The sequence below is a fragment of the Stegostoma tigrinum genome, chromosome 28, assembly GCF_030684315.1.
Source record: "Stegostoma tigrinum isolate sSteTig4 chromosome 28, sSteTig4.hap1, whole genome shotgun sequence".
Classification (NCBI taxonomy): domain Eukaryota; kingdom Metazoa; phylum Chordata; class Chondrichthyes; order Orectolobiformes; family Stegostomatidae; genus Stegostoma; species Stegostoma tigrinum.
In genome coordinates, this window is record NC_081381.1 from 16,350,375 (window position 1) to 16,372,020 (window position 21,646).

Sequence of the window (21,646 nt, forward strand, 5' to 3'; positions counted from 1 at the left end):
AAGCTGGAATAGGTTTGAAGGGCCATATAGGCGGCTACTCCTATTTCCTATGTTTTCGTGGACATTAAAACAGTATAAATAGTCAACTATGTTCATTTAAGTCAGATGAGGGTGTCATATCCGTTGTGAAGATGAGCTTAGTCTGGATCAGCAGTGTTCATTAGAGTTTTATAACTCCTCCAGTAGTTTTTTTTAAAATCCAGAGTGCATATTCATAATGAGATGTGCACTATCAATGAGTTGAAGGAGATAATCCATCCTGATCTGACCAAGACCAGGTGTTCTTTCCTTTTTCCTCCCACTTGATCCTGAGGAAATGTACTAATCTTTTGACAGCAGTTAAATGACATGTGACAGTGACCATGGTGACTTTCGCTCTGATTTTGTTCGGAAAGACTTGGCTCCAGGATGGCACCTTCCTCCTGACAGAATCCAAAATTGTGGAGAATTGCAGATTTAAGTCATCTTCAGATGACTGCACTGTGAATTTGTTGGAGCATTGGCTCACTGTATCATGTTCTGTTGTCCTTTTCACAGTTGTAACTGTATCTTCAGTCAGTAGGAACATTCATAAATGCAGAAGCTTAAAACCCAAATTCAATCCAAAATTTATTATTTTGCTATAGCTTGATGAATATTTATTTCTCATACTTAAGAATTGTTTGATTATTGATAGATTTCAAACACATTATTCTTCATTTCTTTTGATGTAAATTTAAGAAGAGTTCCGATCCAAAAGTAAACATATGCTGCCATCAGCTATTTCATTAAAGGATCTACCGGCAACATCAATGTGGTTCAAACAGTACAGTTGCGGAGATTTCAGGAAAGTGTTTACATTAAATGGTATTGTTGTAATTCAAAGATCGACATGGCAATATTACAGAGATAATGGGAACTGCAGAAGCTGGAGAATTCCAAGATAATAAAATGTGAGGCTGGATGAACACAGCAGGCCAAGCAGCATCTCAGGAGCACAAAAGCTGACGTTTCGGGCCCAGACCCTTCTTCAGAGAGGGGGATGGGGAGAGGGAACTGGAATAAATAGGGAGAGAGGGGGAGGTGGACCGAAGATGGAGAGTAAAGAAGATAGGTGGAGAGGTAGGGAGGGGCTAGGTCAGTCCAGGGAGGAAGGTGATGTGGCTGTGGTACCTGGTTTGCTTCAGGACATGGTCGAGCAGTTTCAAGGCCGAAGAGATTACAAGAGAGTTGCAATGGGAGAGAGATTCCCTGAGGTTGGTCCGGAGGGAGGAGGGTAACTTCTTCAGGTTAGGCATCCCTGGAAGAGGCTTCGCCGTGAGGTTAAAATAGTATCAGAGATAATGAGAACTGCAGATGCTGGAGAGTTATCTTGGAATTCTCCAGCATCTAAAGAAGCCTCTTCCAGGGATGCCTAACCTGAAGAAGTTGCCCTCCTCCCTCCGGACCAACCTCAGGGAATCTCTCTCCCATTGCAACTCTCTTGTAATCTCTTCGGCCTTGAAACTGCTCGACCATGTCCTGAAGCAAACCAGGTACCACAGCCACATCACCTTCCTCCCTGGACTGACCTATCCCCTCCCTACCTCCCCACCTATACTCTCTCCACCTATCTTCTTTACCCTCCATCTTCGGTCCGCCTCCCCCTCTCTCCCTATTTATTCCAGTTCCCTCTCCCCATCCCCCTCTCTGATGAAGGGTCTAGGCCCGAAACGTCAGCTTTTGTGCTCCTGAGATGCTGCTTGGCCTGCTGTGTTCATCCAGCCTCACATTTTATTATCATGGCAATATTACATATTGGCTCCTTTGGAGTGCTCTTCCCTCTCAGTCAAAGTTGTGGTTTCAACTACCGTTCCAGGACTTGAGTGTATAATTGAGGTTGGTACGTCAGTGCAGTGTCCTAAGTGTTATTTTCTAAATGAGATCTTAAAACCATAAGACGTAGGAGCAGAGGTAGGCTATTTGACCCATTGAGACTGCTCTGCCATTCAGAGATATCATGGCTGATCTTATGTTCCTGTACTCCATTTTCCCGCTTCCCCTGCATCCTTTGATTTCCATTAATGATTAAAAACCTGAACCGCCTTGAACACATTTAATGACCCAGGCTTGACATCCCTTTTATGATAAAGAATTTTTTAGATTCACTCTCCTCTAAGAGAAGAAATTTGTCCTGATCACTGTCTTAAATAGGCAGCCCCTTAACTCTGTATGCATGCCTCTGATCCTACACTCCCCCACAAGGAGAAACAGTTTCTCCACACCCACCTTATGATGACCCATAAGAATTTTATATGTTTCAATACGGTCTCCTTTCACTCTTTTGAACTCTAATGAGTACAAGCCCAACCTACTCAATTTGTCTCCATGAGAAAATCCCTCCCTTGATTCCTCCCCGGACTGCCTCCAGTGCCAGTATATCTTTGCTTAAGTAAGTCTTCCCAGTATTCACAGTTCACAATTGCGTAGCCCCTTTTTTCTAACTAAGCTGGGTGTGTGCAAATTAGGTGCTGTTTTTGCTTGTATCACAGTCATGCCTCATCTTCAAAAGTAACTCTGTAAATGTGAAGCACTTTGAGATGTTCTGAAGATGTGAAAGATGCATTTTGGATATAGGTTATTTTGTATTAATGGTGAATTATGACAATTGTAATAGAAACTTGTATAGAAAAAACAAATAGCAAGTGATGTAAATGATATAACTCTTAAACATTCTGATGAAACTATTTTACAATAGTGTCCCTTATTTTGTAATATGTTTGTTCCTTTTCAATGTTAAATATAATATGAGGTTCATAGTCTCCACATCTTTATGGTGTGGCTGTGCCCTGTTTTTTGCAATGTTATCTCTATTTGCAGAATTCTGGAGTCTACTGTTGAATGCAGCTGTGCAAAACCTCCTCAAAGAACCCATCGCTCACTGCTTGGGTTCATCACTACATTGCATATGACTCCAATGCGGTGTCCTGCACAATTGAGAAATAAAACAGTGGTTCGTTAATGCTGTAATACTGGTCATTCCTATCCATGCTCTTAAGTTATTAAACAATTTGCTGACCGCCAAACAGAATACGTGTCTGAACCTGTATATGTGAAGTTGTGTAACTTGAGTTCACTTACCTGTATCAAATTGGTGCGTGGGCCTGAACCAGTTAGTGTCATTGCGTCATGCAGCATAGAAACACACCTCCGTCCAACTAGCCAATGCCGAACATAATGCCAAACTAAATTGATGCTGCTTGCCTGCTTGGAGCCCATATCCTTCCAAAACTTTCCTGTTCACGTATTTATCCAAATGTCTTTTAAATGTTGTAACAACCCGCATCCATCACTTCCCCTGGAAGTTCATTCCACACACGAACCACTGTCTGTATAAAAGAAATTGCCCCTCATCTCTTCTTTAAATCTTTTACCTTCCACCTTCACAAATATGACCCCTATTCTTGAAATCCCCCACCCTAGAGAAAAGACATTTGCCAATGCCCTAATCTATGCCCCTCTTCAGTTTATAAACCTCAATAAGGTCACCTGTCAACCACTTACGCTCCAGTTACAAAGTCCCAGTCTATCCAGCCTCTCTCTATAACTCAAACCTTACATTCCTGGCAACATCCTGATAAAGCTCTTCTGAACCCTCTCCAGCTTAACAATATCTTTGCTATAACAGGGAGACCAGAACTGGACACAATACTCCAGAAGATACCTTAACAACGTCCTGTAAAACCTCAACATGATGTCCCAACTCCTACGCTCAAAGTCTAAGCAACGAAGGCAAGGATGCTGATCAGTTTCTTAACCAGTCTGTCTACATGTGATGCAAACTTCAAACAATTCTGTCCCTGAGACCCAAGGTGTCTCTGTTCTACAACACTGTCCAACGTCCTACTTTTAATTGTACAAGTATTATCTTTGTTTGTTTTAACCAAATGCAATACTTTAAATTTATCCAAATTAAACTCCATTTGCCACTCTTCACCCCAAAGTTCTTCAGTTTTATAACTGCCACACTTAAAATTCTATTACATCAGTATTTTGCAATAAATTTAACTTATCTGTATATTGTAAAGTTGATATCTTAGTGAAGATGCACAATTTTTGAGTTCATACATAATAATTAAAATTGAAATCTCCTAACATGCTTTTACTTTTTTGATTTTTTACTGCATAGTTTTTGAAACTATTTTTGCAATATTTTAAATTCTTTAGCCATAACGATATAAACTTTTAACAGAAGTAGATATGGAGTTATTGTGACTGTTTCATAGCATCCTGGAGAAGGGATTTGGGATGTTTTACTACCAAAGAATGCCATATAAATGAAGAGTTGTTTGTGTATGCAGACAGTTTGACAGTGTGGAACCCAACATATCTTAAGCTGTCCAGTAATTCCCAGTTGGTTTTACTGAATTATGATCAAAAGTAGGAAGGATGCTAAGTGATATCAGTTAAATTTAATGTACGTTTGGTGATCTTCCTCTTTCTGTCACTCAGAGCTAGGCTAGCAATGCGTTGACAGCCCTGCAATGAATGATCTTCTTTGCACTTACTATAGGGTTCAGGAATGGGATGTGAAACTGGGGTTGATTAACATCAAAGACTTCTGATTTTTTTCAGTGTTGCTATCACAAAACCTGCTATCCAATTTTCCACATTGTAGACTGTAAAACATTTTGAAAGGAAAAGAATGTATTTTCTTTCTAACGTACAAGCATCCAAATCCAAACAACAACTCTGGTTTGCTTTGTGACTGATGCTGCAGGAGTATTTAATTTTTATTTATAGATTTTTATTTCGCTGTCTGTTACAGGATAACTTGCAAATAATAAGGCAGATAGAAACCTGTGAATAGAATAATTGGTAAGACTCCCCATCTCAAGGAAAAGACCTTGTCTATTTATCCTATCCATGCACCTCATGATTTTATAAACCTCTATAAGGACAGACAATAAATGCTGCCTAGCCAGCGATGTGCATAAACTCTGAGTCAATTAAAAATAGGACTATAGTTGTATGAAGAAAAGTCTTCAAAAGGACATAGTATGGTGGAATAAATGGACAGGGGCATGTAAAATTCAACACTGAGAAGTGCAGGGTGAAATATTTTTATGAAAGACCAAAGTAAAACTCTGTACAATATAATAGAGTTTCAAGGGTGGTGCAGGAAAAGACAGCCCTCTAGGTTTATGTATTGAAGATTGTTGAAGACCACAAAACTGGAAGGACATTTGGGATTCTGGACATTTTAAAATAAAGGTGTAGAGTACCAAAGCAAGAAAGTTATGATGAGCATAATTGGAATATTTCGTCCAATTCTTGGCACTGTATTTTAGGAAAGATGTGTAGGTTTTGCGTTGGTGGCACGGTGGCTCATTGGTGAGCACTGCAGCCTCACAGCGCCAGGGACCCAGCTTCGATTCCAGTCTCAGGTAACTGTCTGTGTGGAGTTTGCACATTCTCCCCGTGTGAGCATGGGTTTCCTCCGGGTGCACCGGTTTGCTTCCACAGTCCAAAAATGTGTAGGCTACGTGGATCGGCCATGCTAAATTGCCTGTAGTTCAGGGGTGTGTGGGTTATAGGGGGATGGGTCCAGGTGGGCCGCTCCAAGGGGCGGTGTGGACTTGTTGGGCCAAAGGGCCTGTTTCCGCACTATAGGGAATCAAATTGAATTAAGGAGAATAGTTCTATGGAAGAAGAGCTGTGTGGATAAATCAGAAAAATCAGGTTTGTTTTTCTTAAAAGCTTTTGTTTTCCCCACAGAGGACGGTTGTGATGTGGAATGCATTGTCTCAGAGGACGATAGGGGCATCTTTAATCAAGGCTTTCTTAGGGATATTGCTTAAACCCCTGAAAGGAAATAGGTTAAGGTCATAGAATGAGTCTAGTTGAATGGTTTTCAGAGATCTGTCATAAACTCGGCAACCAAATAATGACAACTTTTCATGTAACCTTTGTATCGTTACTGAGACTAAAAATAAAATCTCATGTTTGCCATGAACATAGTGTCCTGGTGTCAAAAGGAGACAAAGAAAATAGATCAATTTTAATTAGAATTGCTTAGCACAGCATATTTAAAAATGTATTTAAGGCAAAACTAAAATAAAATGATGGTACAGTATGTTTTTTATTTAAAATTGCATGTTTTAGATCCTGACCTAATCCTTGCTAACTTAATCAGAGCATCGAATTGTGATGTTTTTATACTATTATTTTGCACTTTAATATTAGAGCAATAAAGAAATGTTTATATCCAGGGTGTTGCGTATACTGAATCCTATTTATGAAACATATTTGCTTTAGGTTGGGGGAGCAGGGTGTGAGAAGGGAGACAGATTGTGCTAAAATTTTAGACACTTGTGCATTTAATTTCTGTAGTCATCGTAGGACACTTACAGTGCAGATAGGGGCCATTTGGCCCATTTGAGATAGTTACCTAAGGCTGGGAGTGAACCAGGATCCCTGGCACTGAGACACCAGTACTAACCATTGTGCCATGTGCCACTCCATAGAGCTTACAAACTTTAATACAGAGGCTACCCAACACTTGAGCTTCTAGAGGTAATTGAGCATATTTTTCAAGTGTTGGCCAGACCACTTGACAGATAATTTGAACCATTGCAGAAATGATGTCTTTTTGTTGGAGAAATTAGCCTGGAAAGCTGTTTGTTCAGCCTGCTCTGCTTGAATAACTTAAATGACCAACTGAAGCGCTAACCTCTCTTACTGGATTTATTATTTTTCTTGCATGCCATTTCTTATGCATGCATGCTGCTTTTGCTTTTATGCATTGAGTCTCCCTATCTCTCTCACTCCCCTCCCTAATTCTCTCTAGCTTTTCCTCATGTCTGTGTTAGCCATCTCTCCTTTCCCTTCATTATTAAGCATTGAATATTACAAACAGCTTCTGATATTGCTGATTGTTTGAAAAAGAAAATATCACTAATGATCTACTCTGCCTACTCCCCCAATTACCATTGTGTCAATTTCTGCTTTGGCACTTAGGAACATAGGATAGCCTGACTCCAGTTTGTGTTTCAATGCAGTCAATGCCTTTTACTATCAATCTTCACCTTAAACAATCTCAAAAACTGAGCTTCCATAGCCTGCTGTGGTAGAGAATTCTAGAGGTTCACAGCCCTCCAAGTAAAAAAAAAAAATCGTCATTTCAAACCCAACTGACACCCGTCTTATTTTTAAATTGTGCCCCAGTTTCTAGGTTCCCAAACTAAGGGGACCTTCTTATCTGCATTGACCTTGTCTACCCCTTTAATAATTGTGTAGATTTTGTTCATTTCTAATCCCAAGTTCATCCTGCCTGCTCAAAGTAATAAAGCAACGTTTCTGTTTTCCAGCAAGGCTTTGTGTGCACTTTGTCCCTTCTGCTCAAAACTATTATTGCACTCTAACTCCATTTAACATTTCCCTCAGACCAGCACTGTCTCCCCTTAACATTAGCAGGAAAAGGAACACAGTCACTACCTGCCAGATATTTGACCTGTTGGTTCTGCTTCATGCTGTGTACCACCTGAAAATTACTATTAACAGTCAGCAATAGCCATTCGGTATGTCCCTAATCAAAATATAACTACCTTTGGTTCATATTACATTTACTGCCACACACTTGTTCACCTCATCTGTTTCAAATTCATATTCAGCCTCACTTATCTAATCAATAGTGCTCCTCCTCTGAGTCTCAAGCCTCAACCTCACCAGTACATTTCCCTTCCCAAGCACCAGTGTTATGCTGAGATAACAAGGCGTAGAGCTGGATGAACACAGCAGCATCAGAGGAGCAGGAAAGCTGACGTTTCAGGCCTAGACCCTCCTTCAGGGTCTGCAGGCCAAGCAGCATCAGACCCTGAAGGAGGGTCTAGGCCTGAAATGTCAGCTTTCCTGCTCCTCTGATGCTGCTGTGTTCATCCAGCTCTACACCTTGTTATCTCAGAGCCTCCAACATCTGCAGTTCCTACTGTCTCTGAACCAGCGTTATGCATGGGGTTTCTCGGTGTTTATGTCATAAGTACCAAAGTCTAACTGTTGTTTGTCATCACTCTTCTTCTGATCTATCACTGCTTGTACATTTCATGTCCATGATTCTACTTCTGTCCTAACATTAGGACGGCCATTCACCGTGGATCACAACATCAAAACTCTGGACCCACCAATCCCAATCACTGTAGCTCGGACCCCTGATTGCTTCCTACTCTTATCTGTCGACTTTTCAAATGTGAATCCTCTATCTCCTATCCATCTTCCTCCAACTCTACACTTGATTTTCTCTCACCCATGCATGTTACTGCACATACACATAATCATCTTCACCCAATCCAATCACTTTCTTTAAGTTATTGATGTATAGGTTGCCTTATCTGTCCATGAAGTTGGTGAAGTTTACTGCTGGAGGAAGTAAAATCTACAAATTAAATAAGAGTATATTGGAAGAGGATTTTTAAAAGAGAAAGGGAGAGAGAGATATGTATAGATTATTACAAGAATTGTCTGAGATCAAGATGTGTGTAGAAGATGAAAAATAGTAGGAACTTGTGGATTCAGGGACTGGGTGGCAAATGTATTACACCACTCAGCTTAAACATTTCCCTTTGGCCAACATCCAACGTATATCACTATCTTCATTCTATAAGTCACTTTTCTGTCTCTTCTGGCCCCCTTACGCCTTGCTTGTACTTTATACATTTTCAAACGTTGGACAAACTATGAAGTGGAAGACAATAGTGATTGGAAGTCAGTATTACATACTGGAAGAAAAGAAATAACTTTCTTCCCATAAGCAGGCATGTGACACTATACGGTTTTACTGCTGTCCTAAAATTTTTACTGATGTTGAGCCAAGCAGTTTGAGGTAAGGATGAGATTGAGGTTAGAAAGAGTAATTGCTGTTGACATGTGACAAATGATATCCGTTTTAAACAAAACGCGATTGCACAAGATGTTAAATTGAGATTCCATTCTCTTCCAAGCAACTTCCCCCTCCTCCTCCTCCTCCCCCCCCCCCCCAAAAGATGTGGAATATATCACTGTTCTTTCAATTTCCCTGAAACACTGCCTTAACGGTATTGTAGTTCTACCTGTGCCAAAATGGACTGCAGTTGTTTAAGAAAGCAGCTGACCACCACATAGCTTCTCAAGGGAAAATGAGGATGGGCAATACATTTTGGCTCAGCTACTGACACTGGCAACTTAGAATTTTTGAAAGACCTCCTTCTTTATTAAAACTACTGTGGCAATTTTTGAAAACCAAGGAATTTTTCTAATCCAGCACCATTATTTCTCTTTCATCCCCTGTTGTCAAAGGGAATTAACTGGTCATTAGTCTCATTACTTTGCATATTACTTGTTCAAAATAGACACTGTGGCTTACGCGTTGTTATTTGACTCCAGAGCAACCCATTGTATGTGAAACACTTTGAGATACTTGAACATGAGAAAATTTAATACGAATGCAAAGTATCTTTATAATTAGCAAGCTCCTAATTAGAAAAATAAAGATACACTCAAAGACATGCACATAACATTAACATTACAGCCAAAAGGTAGCCCTGTTATCCATTCATACTGAAAATTATAGATCTTCATGGCAGTTATTGAAAACATCATTTTTGCTGAAACTGAAATGAAGATCTCATTTGAAGAACCACTAGTCACATTTTAAGATACACTTGAAAATTACAGTTTATTTTTAAGAAAACTTGCATTGTCTTTTTATTTGAGAAACACAAAATTTTGAATGTGGTTCCTTACATAGAAGCAACATCCTTTGTTTAAAAAATGTCAAATGTGGCATTCCGTATACCATAATGGCAATGTATAGGCTTCAAGAAGCAACCCTATATACATGTAGAATTAAACACAGCCATACTGGCAATGTATTAGTTCACAAGCACAGACTTAAAAATTCTGAGCACTGCTGGGCTTGTTGTAACATGAAATCTACAGTGTAGCTATAGCAACGGTGCACATTCAATGCGAACATCTTGTCATTTTCTTTAATCCGTTGCAGCTGTGGAACCAAAAAATTAAATTGGTGTTGCTATAGTTACGATCTTTGTTGCATCAACCACTTTTGTGCCCAGTTTCCTGCTGCTTTTTAACATTCAGAGACATTCCAGATTCTCTTTGTTTGAAAAAAAATAGCCAAGCAACTCATGAAGTTATACAGTGAGATTTAAGAAGGTTCAGTTTTAACCCTTACATTACTTAACTCAGCTGGATTTGCCAGTTTTGTTACTAATCTGTAGAGAAGAACAATTTGCAATCATTTAACACTATTAATATGGTGTAGTGTCCCAAGGTGCTTCATAGGAGTGTTAACAAACAGTTTTTAATATTGAGCTGCAAAAGGAGATTGTCAGAACTCCAGATGGCGACATTCTCATATTAGTGCAATGTATAATGTGAGTTAATGTTAATATTTTTATTTTCTGGGTCTGCCTATGTTGTATATAGTTTGATTTACAACCTTTTGACTTTAATCACTGTTTTTTGGTACAGTGAAGGAGAGTCTAACAGAATGGGTTTTTTTCGCAGCTTTCTGCTTCATTCCTCTAATGCTACTCCTGTTATATAAGATTCCGTATTTTGAGGTGAACTCACTTGGATTAAATTAATCTAGGCTTTATATTTTCAGATGCTTCTTAATTGCTGTATTTTCTGTAACTTATGCCAGCATGTAATGTACTAAAGGAAATACAAGGTAGAATGTGTTATATTGGAAACATATTTTTGTTTCAGAATGCAGAACAGAGATTACTGATTTTCAAATCACAAAATTGACCACTCGGCTCATTGTATCTGTTCTGGCTCATCAAATAAGCATGATTACTTACTGCCAATTCCCTAAATGTTCCTCTACCCTTGCACATTATTCAAATAAACATCCAGTACTCTGTTGAATGTCTTAATGGAGCCAGCCTCCATTACACTTCCAGTCTTTGCATTCTATACCCTAACTACTTGCTGTGTAAGAAAGCTTTTTCACGCATAATTTGCTCCTTTTACAAATCATTTTAAACCTGTGCCCACTCGTTTTTGATTCTTTTAAGAGCGGGAACAGTTTCTCTTTATCTGATCATTATTTTGAAAACCTCCATCAGTTCTCCTATAAGATGCTTTTTTTTAAGGAAGTAGATTAGATTCCCTACAGTGTGGAAACAGGCCTTTCGGCCCAGCAAGTCCACACTGCCACTTGAAGCATCCCACCCAGACCCATCCCCCTATAACCCACACCCCTGAACACTACAGGCAATTTAGCATGGCTGATCCACCTAGCCTGCACATCTTTGGACTGTGGGAGGAAACCGGAGGAAACCCACGCAGACACGGGGAGAATGTGCAAACTCTACACAGACAGTCACCCGAGGCAGGAATCGAAGCCAGGCCCCTGGCGCTGTGAGGCTGCAGTGCTAACCACTGCCAACGTGCCGCCCCAAAGAATAGTCAAGAGCAGTCTGAACTTTGTCAGTCTATCCTCAACTGAAGTTCCCATTCTCTGGAACCATTCTTGTAAACCACTTGTGTACTTGCTCGAATATATTCACATCCTTCCTATGATGTGGCACTCAGAACTGTGCACGGTGCTCCAAATGAGGTCTAATATGTGCCGTATAAATGTACAACAGTATCTCCTTGCTCTTGTACATTGTGCCCCTATTAGTAAAACTGGGGACACTGCAAGCTTTACTTAGTGCTGTCTATACCTTTCCTACTACTGTCAATGATCAAAACACATATGCACTCGGACCCCTCTGCTCCTTCATCTGCCTTAGGATTGTACTCTATATTTTATGCTGTTTTTCATTGTTCTTGCAAACATATCTTGTTTGGGGTGCAGTTGCTGATTTCTTTTTTACATATGATTATTGTCTCTTGCAGGAGGTTGAATAGCACGCAGGGAGAAATCCGTGTGGGGCCCAGTCATCAGGTAGGGGAACTGTTGGATATTTCCAATTATTGTCATAAACTTCGCATGTAGATGTATTTATAAAATCTGAAAGATAAAATCATATTACCTGAGTATTTTTTGTGAAATATGGAATAGTACCTCAGTTAAAGTTGGACGTAAGGCTGAGTTGCAACTGCTGTTGGCACCTATTAGAGTTGTTGAACCCAAGCAATTTTGAATCCTCCCCTTAAGATGGGTAGATTTTTACACTGAGTTGCATCTAAGTGTCCTTGAACAAGAGTACTTCCTGCATAATGACTAAGATTAAATATCCCAAGGGGAATATCAAAGGGAAATATGATGTTCAGAGTTTAGACCTGAAGATATTTATGCATTCGGAGCACCGACAACAGTGAGGAAGGGATAGTAAATCCTTCGTATGTTCTGGAATTTTGTGTCCAGACCTTTTCTTTAAAAAAAAATCAATAACGATGAAAGAATGTTTGATTTCATCCCTCTGAGAGGTGCTGATGACAACACTTGGTAGAGGGGAGTAACAAAGAAAGAAGCAGAGAGAAACCCTGAATCATATCATTCAGCATTGCAGTAACTTGGGTAAACACAGTCATTGCGTCGTTATGACCACAATACTTTACCACAATGGAGCTCAGTTTATTGTGCAAAGTGTATTTGTAGTTGCTGGCTTTGCTTGTTCACAATGCCATCACACTCTTTATGCCGGCACAAATGAACCTTTTTAAACTGTGTCAGGAATTAATGTTCATGGAATTTCATAAATCTTGTATCAACATAATATTTTACTTATTTTGCCAACTTCCTATTTAAGAACATAAAGAACAATAAACACAAGTCAAATTATTCAGATACTGTATCAGAAGGATCTTAAATTTTGTTGAACAATTTTAAATTGTAACCAAGTTTGTTTAGCCGAGTAAATTCATTTTACTTGATATCAAGATTTTATACTTCTTCCTCTTTCCGTTGTTCTCTGTCTAACTTATCTAGCTATTTAAAGCATCCCATGGGGCATATATTTAAGAATAATGCGAATGTCTGCTCTTTGCCAATTGTTTTGACAAAAGGCTCGTGGATTGTGATTTAATAACTTGGAATCAATTTTATCCAGCTGCCAACATCTTGGTCACGTTCAGAAATCATTGTTTCGGCCAGAATTGATCAGCTGAACAAACATCAATGCTCTTCTGAATCTTTCACTGTATAGTCTGCATCCTCCCCCAAAAAATAAGTGGAGAGGAGTTTTGATAATTTATACCTATTAACGTTGACATGGAGCATAAGTAGAGATGAGTTTCTTCAGATACCAGTCAAATGCTACAGATAGCATGTATGTATATATGTATAGCATGGAAACAGACCCCTCGTTCCAACTTGTCCACGCTGACCAGATGTCCAAAACTGATTTCATCCAATTTGGCCATATCCCTCTAAACTCTTCCTGCTCATTTACCCATCCAGATGGCTTTTAAATGTTGTGATTGCACCAGCCTCCACTACTTCCTCTGGCAGCTTGTTCGATGCACACACCACCTTCTGTATGAAAAGGTTGCCCCTCAGGTCCCTTTTAAATCTTTGTTCTCTTATTTAAAACCTCTGCCTAGGTCGGGCTCCCCTACCCTAGGAAAATTTCCTTGGCTATTCACCCTACCCATATCCCTCGTGATTTTATAAACCTCCATAAGGTCAGCCCTCAACCTCTGATGCTCCAGTCAAAAAAATCCCCAGCAATTTCAGTCCCACCCTGTAACTCAAACCGTCCGATCCTGGCAACATCCTTGTAACTGTTTTCTGAACCCCTTCAAGTTTAACAATGCCCTTCCTGTAGTGGAGAGACCAGAATAGAAAGCAGTATTCTAAAAACGGCCTCACCAAATAACTGTATAGCCGCAACACAAGATTGTAATGCCTATACTCAATACACTGAGCAATTAAGGCAAGCATGTCAAAGCCACCTTCACTATGTTGTCTTCTTGCGATTTCGCTTTCAAGGAACTATGCATCTGCACCCCTAGGTTTCTTTGTTTGGCAACACTGAGCAGGACCTCCCCATCAGCTATAAAAGTCCTGCCCTGGTTTGCCTTACCAGAGTGCAACACCTCCACATTTATCTAAATTAAACTCCATCTGCCACTCTGGCCCATTGGCCCATCTGATCAAGGTCCTGCTGTATCCCGAGACACTCTTGTTCACTGTCCACTACACCACCAAATTCTGGTGTCATCTGCAAATTTACTAACCATACATCCTATATCAGTATCGGAATCATTTGTACAAAAGGCAAAAAGGACCCTGCACGATTCTTGCGGCACTTCACTCGTCACAGGTCTCCAGTCCGAAAAACAACCCTCCACACCCGCTTCTGCCTCCTGCCTTCGGGCCAATTTAGTATCCAGTTGGCTAGCTTCCCCTGGATTCCAGATGATGTAGTCTTGCTAACCAGTCTACCATGCAAAGAACCTTGTTGAACACCTTGCTGAAGACCATATAGTCAGCATCAACTATGTGTCTTCATCAATCTTCTTTGTCACAACTTCAAAAAAACTCAAATCAAGTTTGTGAGACATGACTTCTCACACACAAAGCCATGTTGACTATCTCTAATCAGCCCATGACTTCCCAAAAGCATATAAATCCTGTCCCTCAGAATCCCCTGCAACAACATGCTCATGGCTCACCGGACCCAAAACGTTAACTCTGTTTTCTCCTCCACAGATGCCGCCAGACCTGCTGAGCTTTTCCAGCAGCTTTGTTTTTGCTCACCACTGACGTTAGGTTCACTGGTCTCCGGTTCTCTGGATTTTCCTTAACACCTTTCATAACTAGTGGCACAACATTAGCCACCGTCCAGTCCTCCAGCACCTCACCTGTGGGTGTTGAAGATCCAAATACCTCAGCAAGGAGCCCAGCAACCTCTTAGAGCACACAAAGCAATTTTTTTTGTAACCTAACTGATCCTAGAAGGTATCTTGAAGGTCTGTTTGATGTATTTGCTTCCTAAAGAGTAACTGAGTAGCAAGAAAGATGTCAGTTTTTATCTGTAATCTTTGAGAAATTACCTCATCTCGGTTTGGTGTCATTAAATGTCCTCTCAAAGTCTGATGAATGAATAAGTTCATTCTTGTGGACCACATTCAGCCAACTCCTGATATTTCTGATGGAACAATTAGTTTGCCAGTCATTTGAATCAGTCCTTGAAAAATATTGGCATACGTGGCATTGAACTCAAGTAGAAGTTAGCTGACAGGAGCTGGGAAACAGTTAGCTCTTCTATACTGTGATAATGGGAACTGCAGATACTGGAGAATCCAAGATAACAAAGTGTGGAGCTGGGTGAACACAGCAGGCCAAGAACCATCTCAGGAGCACAAAAGCTGATGTTTCGGGCCTAGACCCTTCTTCAGAGAGGGGGATGGGGAGAGGGAACTGGAATAAATAGGGAGAGAGGGGGAGGCGGACCGAAGATGGAGAGAAAAGAAGATAGGTGGAGAGGAGAGTATAGGTAGGGAGGGGATAGGTCAGTCCAGGGAAGACGGACAGGTCAAGGAAGTGGGATGAGGTGGTAGGTAGGAAATGGAGGTGCGGCTTGAGGTGGGAGGAAGGGATGGGTGAGAGGAAGAACAGGTTAGGGAAGTAGAGACAGGCTGGGCTGGTTTTGGGATGCAGTAGGGGAAGGGGTGATTTTGAAGCTTGTGAAGTCCACATTGATACCATTGGGCTGCAGGGCTCCCAAGCAGAATTGGAGTTGCTGTTCCTGCAACCTTCGGGTGGCATCGTTGTGGCACTGCAGGAGGCCCATGATGGACATGTCGTCTGAGGAATGGGGGGGGGGGAGTTGAAATGGTTCGCGACTGGGAGTTGCAGTGGTTTGTTGCGAACCGAGCGGAGGTGTTCTGCAAAGCGGTCCCCAAGCCTCCGCTTGGTTTCCCCAATGTAGAGGAAGCCACACCGAGTGCAATGGATACAATATACCACATTGGCAGATGTGCAGGTGAACATCTGTTTGATATGGAAGGTCATCCTGGGGCCTGGGATGGGGGTGAGGGAGGAGGTGTGGGGGCAGGTGTAGCACTTCCTGAGGTTGCAGGGGAAGGTGCCAGGTGTGGTGGGGTTGAAATGGAGTGTGGAGGGACAAGGGAGTCGCGGAGAGAGTGGTCTCTCTGGAAGGCAGGCAATGGTGGGGATGGAAAAATGGCTTGGGTGGTGGGGTTGGATTGTAGATGGTGAAAGTGTCGGAGGATGATATGTTGTATCCGGAGGTTGGTGGGGTGGTATGTGTGGACGAGGGGGATCCTCTGGAGGCGGTTGTGGCGGGGGCGGGGTGTGAGGGATGTGTTGCGGGAAATACGGGAGACGCAGCCAAGGGCGTTCTCGACCATTGCAGGGGGAAAGTTGTGGTCCTGGAAGAACGTGGACATCTGGGATGTGCGGGAGTGGAATGCCTCGTCCTGGGAGCAGATGCGGCGGAGGCGGAGGAATTGGGAATAGGGGATGGAATTTTTGCAGGAGGGTGGGTGGGAGGAGGTGTATTCTAGGTAGCTGTGGAAGTCGGTGGGCTTGAAATGGACATCAGTTTCTAGCTGGTTACATGAGATGGACACTGAGAGGTCTAGGAAGGTGAGGGATGAGTTGGAGATGGCCCAGGTGAACTTGAGGTTGGGGTGGAAGGTGTTGGGAAAGTGGATGAACTGTTCGAGCTCCTCTGGGGAGCAAGAGGCAGCGCCGATACAGTCATCAATGTAACGGAGGAAGAGGTGGGGTTTGGGGCCTGTGTAGGTGTGGAAGAGGGACTGTTCCACGTAACCTACAAAGAGGCAGGATTGCTTGGGCCCATGCGGGTACCCATGGCCACCCCCTTTGTCTGTACGATAAGATTCGAAAGATATCTCCCACTTCCTGGTATATTGTATCCATTGCACCCGGTGTGGCTCCCTCTTCATTGGGGAAACCAAGCGGAGGCTTGGGGACCGCTTTGCAGAACACCTCGGCTCGGTTTGCAACAAACAACTGCACCTCCCAGTCGCGAACCATTTCAACTCCCTGTCCCATTCCTCAGACGACATGTCCATCATGGGCTTCCTGCAGTGCCACAATGATGCCACCCGAAGGTTGCAGGAACAGCAACTCCGATTCTGCTTGGGAACCCTGCAGCCCAATGGTATCAACGTGGACTTCACAAGCTTCAAAATCACCCTTTCCCCTACTGCATCCCAAAACCAGCCCGGTTCTTCCCCTCCCCGCACTGCATCACAAAACCCGTCCAGCTCGTCCCCTCCCCCCACTGCATCCCAAAGCCAGCCCAGCCTGTCTCTGCTTCCCTAAGCTGTTCTTCTTCTCACCCATCCCTTCCACCCACCTCAAGCCGCACCTCCATTTCCTACCTACCACCTCATCCCGCCTCCTTGACCTGTCCATCTTCCCTGGACTGACCTATCCCCTCCCTGCCTCCTCACCTATACTCTCTTCTCCACCTATCTTCTTTTCTCTCCATCTTCGGTCCCCCTCTTTCCCTATTTATTCCAGTTCCCCCTCCGATGAAGGGTCTCGGCCTGAAACGTCAGCTTTTGTGCTCCAGAGATGCTGCTTGGCCTGCTGTGTTCATCCAGCCCCACACTTTGTTAGCTCTACTATACTATAGGATCGTTTGTCTGTTCGGTTGCTTCTTTTGATATCCTTTGGGGTAATATCATGCAGCATATTCAGTCACTCACTGTGGCTTGTAAGCGCATGGGAAGCATACCTTGGATGATTCAAATGTAAATCTCCCTATTTCAGATTCACATCAAGAGAAGTATAAATTGTTCAAGCATTCTGTACCAAATTTTAAATTGGCAACAATTTTGACAGTTGAAGTTGCATAAGCTCCTGTCCAGTTTAGTGACAGAAACTCACCCTCCCTTACTTAATGCGATCTTTGTCAGGAATCTGTGGTGTAAGGTTAGTCAGATCTAACCACAGTGAACTATTGGGTTCTGAAAGTCTGCTTGAACATCTGGTACTTGACATTTATTGCGAAAGTTTTAAAATTAATTCAGTATGTGAGAAGTCATGGCTCACATTTTACAGTTCACTTGTCTTGATATGATATTTAAACAAGGGGATTCTATCAAGCGCAAAGCCCGTGGTCACCTTGCAACAGAACAGGCCAGAATTTAAACAGTGATGTGGAAAGTTTCTTTTCCTTTTCACAATCATTTTTGTTCCACAACAGTTTTTTAAGGATTTCATTTTGGGAACTTAATCCAAATTCGGGATTTAGGTGTAATATCTGCTCTCCCTGGTATTTTGTTTTGCATGTTTTTGTTGCCTTTCTCAGACTTAGCTGTAGCTTTGTTGATTGGCATTTGTAAGGTGACCTCTTGCAATTGGATTGCTGATCTGCTCCTGAGAACTACTGTTCTAAATATGGTACAGCAAAGTAAATATCATCCATAGATGAATACAGACTGCTTCTCCTGTTCCTGTTCCTCAAGAGGTAGAAACTATACAAGTAAGTGGGATATTACAGAACTGGACTGAACTATCGCATTCTACATCACCATTTTCTGTGTTCTGGAGCATCTTTATGGAAGACCGCATTTGGAATTATTCTGTCGTTTAAATCCTGATCTTTGCCTGTGTGCTCCATTTGGGATAACGGCAACCTTATGCTCAAAATTTTCTTATCTGCAAAACAGTGTTGAGTCATTCCAGAATTCCAGCTGTTCTGAATCTGTAGCTTTCAGTTAGGCCTTCGCAAAGTGTAGTTTAAACAGGTCACTGTGCCAGATCTGTGTAGCATACTGATGACCGCCAATTTCCATTTCATTGTGTTGCAGCTGATTATGCAAGATTTACATAATTTAACTCATCACATTAGTTGTGACCAGTTCTCATGTTTTGCACAAGAAACTGGGTTTAATCAGTCAATCATACGTCCCTAGTCTTCCAGCATCACTGTGGCTAGAATAATACAAGTTATCCAGGTGATTAACCATCTGCTTGGCATTAGCAGGCAGAATAATGTGAAAGTCAAGTGGTCTTAGGTAGCTATATCATGAAACTTGATGTCTAAATGTGTTTGTGTTAATAAGGTAATTTTGTTAGCTTCCTTAAGTTGCAGAGGCAAGTTTGATATGATGGAGTTTATATGTCTACTGTAGTCAAGACGAATATAGCAATTCAAATAATAAGGTTCAATTCATGCCCCTGGATGCGACCCTCTGGGCTGAGATTATTTTAAATTATTGTACCTTTTGATGAAATGTTAGAACCAAATTAATATTTGAAGTAAACATCATAACTCTGTTTGGAAACAAGCAGGCCCATCCACAATATTTCAGTCTGCTGCTGAACAATGACCAAACTAAGATTGATTAATGGCATCGGACCCTTGTGGCATGGTGTCTTGGCTAGAAAGCCTGAATTCATGTGGGTCATAATGTGTCTGAGTAGATTGATTTAATGTACCTTATGATGGTGCTTGGTAGGGTAGGCCAGTTTTGGGATTTTTCTCACTTGACTGCAAAAGACTATGCTAGCCTTGGATCCTCGTGATTCAGATAGCCACACAGGCAACAATCTCTTAAGTTCATGTAGCAGCTTTCAATGTAACAAATCATCCCAAAGTATTTCACAAAAGCATAATTGTAAATGGTCATGAGGCAAGGGATCATCAAAATTTAGTCAAAAAGTTGGTTGAATTGGAAGTGATGTTAAACTAGAAGCCAGTGTAGTAAACCATGGACATGAATGGAACAGGATCAGGCTGATGCTGAAATTACAGTGGGTAGTAAAGGTTTATATAGAGAGGAAAGTGTGAGTAGTTGAGTTCGGAGGTGGCAAAGACATTCAGCTTTCAGTGGTAGATGTGCTGAATGGGGTGGAAGCAGGTTATATTATGGAAGTAGCCTTCATGATGGAGTATCTGTGGGGCCGGATACCTGGTTTGCGGTCAAATCAGGTGCAGAATAATCAAGTAAATAAAATATTGAACAATGGATACTGGAAATCTGAAAACTGGAAACAAAAAACAAGTGCTGGAGAAGCTCAGCAGGTATGGCAGCATCTGCAGAGAGGAAAAAAAAAGTTAATATTTTGAGAAAAGCTTTCAGTACTGACAAAGGGGCACAGGTCTCAAAATGTTAACTCTGTTTCTCTCTCTAGAGATTTTGCCAGACCTGCTGAGTTTTTCCAGCACTTTGTTTTTATTGCAGAATAATTAAGTTTATCTTAACATAATGGGCAGGAAGAAGGATAAAATTGATGGCAGAGAGTGAAGACAGTTTCAATGTTCTCGGTGTTTAGATAGACAGCAATGAAGGAGAAGTCGAGACTGGATATCAGGCAGAAGTTTGAGAATGCAGGTAATGGTCACTTTTCTGCATTCCTGAACAATAGGGCATAGCCTTACAGTTAGAGCTCAGTTGTTCACGGCTCATGTTGGGAAATACTTCTCTAAATAGAGGGAGGTGGAAATCTGGAACTGCATCATACCTCTTAAAGGCTTATTGAATCTGTCGCTTCAAATTTTGAAACCGAATTTGCTAGATCTTTGTTACTTGAGATTACTGGTAGCCACAAGAACAAGATATAGGATATGGGTGCTTGGAATTAAGACGTTAAGAAGCTGAAATATTGATCAGCTGCAATCTGCTTGAGAAGCAGAAGAAGGGCTCACAGGACTGACTTGATTAGACCAAACCCATATTTTACATTGACAGCAAGCGATATTGGTGAAGAAGTAGAGCTGAATATTGCTGGTGCATATAGGTATGCAGATTTGGGACCTTAGTTCATTTAAGTTATTGAGGCTTGTGGAATATATGCTATCCATACTGAACAAATGGGAAATCATAATTTGCAGTTCTTCAGTGTTTAATTTGAGGACTTTTCCAAGATGCTGATGATTTGCCAACTAACTGGAAAGGGGGAAAAATTGGAATGTAACAACACCTAGAAATTTAACCATTGCTGCTCTGTCTGATGTGTTATATCTTGCATGTTTATCTTTCAACAACTTGCTTATCAAAATCTGCAAAAGAACTCAGTAACACATTTCTGGAAGCAGTGGAGCTATCTCAAGGGCAGACATTCTCAGAACAATAGTTTCCTCTTCCTCTTTGCAGCAGTTGCTTCCAAACCAGACAGATTTAACAAGTTCCCATAGTTAATAAGGAACCTCTGTTTTCTTTGTCTTCAGCAAATTCCCCAGTGTAGGTTTCTGTGTACAGACTAGATTTTTAAAGTCCCCAGTGCAAGATGTTTATTCTTCCAGAAAAATTAATAATGAACAGATAATTGAAGTAGAAGTTATATTCTCAAGGAACTTTGCCAATTTGCAACATTGCAAAGACTGGTACGTGTGGTATATTGACACTTCTACATTGCTGACTCTACAGACCAAGCTTTCAAGGATAAAACTTAGTAGATCAGAGTGAAAAGGTTGCTGACCAAATTGCCACCTCAAGGACCCAAATTTCTTAAAAGGATGTGGTCTTGGTGATTCCGCCCACCATGTGTTTGATGATGATTCTGTTTTTCGATGAACCCTGATCTTCTCTTAGAATGAGGAGCACTATGCTTGCGGTAGGTATGCTTAAAAACTGATTGTCAAGTAATGAACATTTGAATGAGCCAGAAACAGTTTTATTTGTTTAGAGTACAGGAGTGTTTAATGCAAAGCTAGTTAATCATAGAAACCTCATACTCTGTCCTGTCTCTGGGTTATTTACTTTATTAGGAAGTGTTAATCCA

The 21,646-nt window shown here is 41.4% G+C and overlaps 1 protein-coding gene across 8 annotated transcripts in view; it reads left to right on the top strand.

Annotated features, from left to right (window-relative positions):
* rerea (arginine-glutamic acid dipeptide (RE) repeats a) overlaps nucleotides 1–21,646 on the top strand; it is a 685,623-nt gene that overhangs the window by 333,528 nt on the left and 330,449 nt on the right. For all 8 annotated transcript variants that reach the window (XM_048561799.2, XM_048561803.2, XM_048561804.2 and 5 more), the window contains one exon: nucleotides 11,866–11,914. In XM_048561799.2, the coding sequence (XP_048417756.1) occupies nucleotides 11,866–11,914 (49 nt within the window). The remainder of the gene's footprint in view (nucleotides 1–11,865; nucleotides 11,915–21,646) is intronic.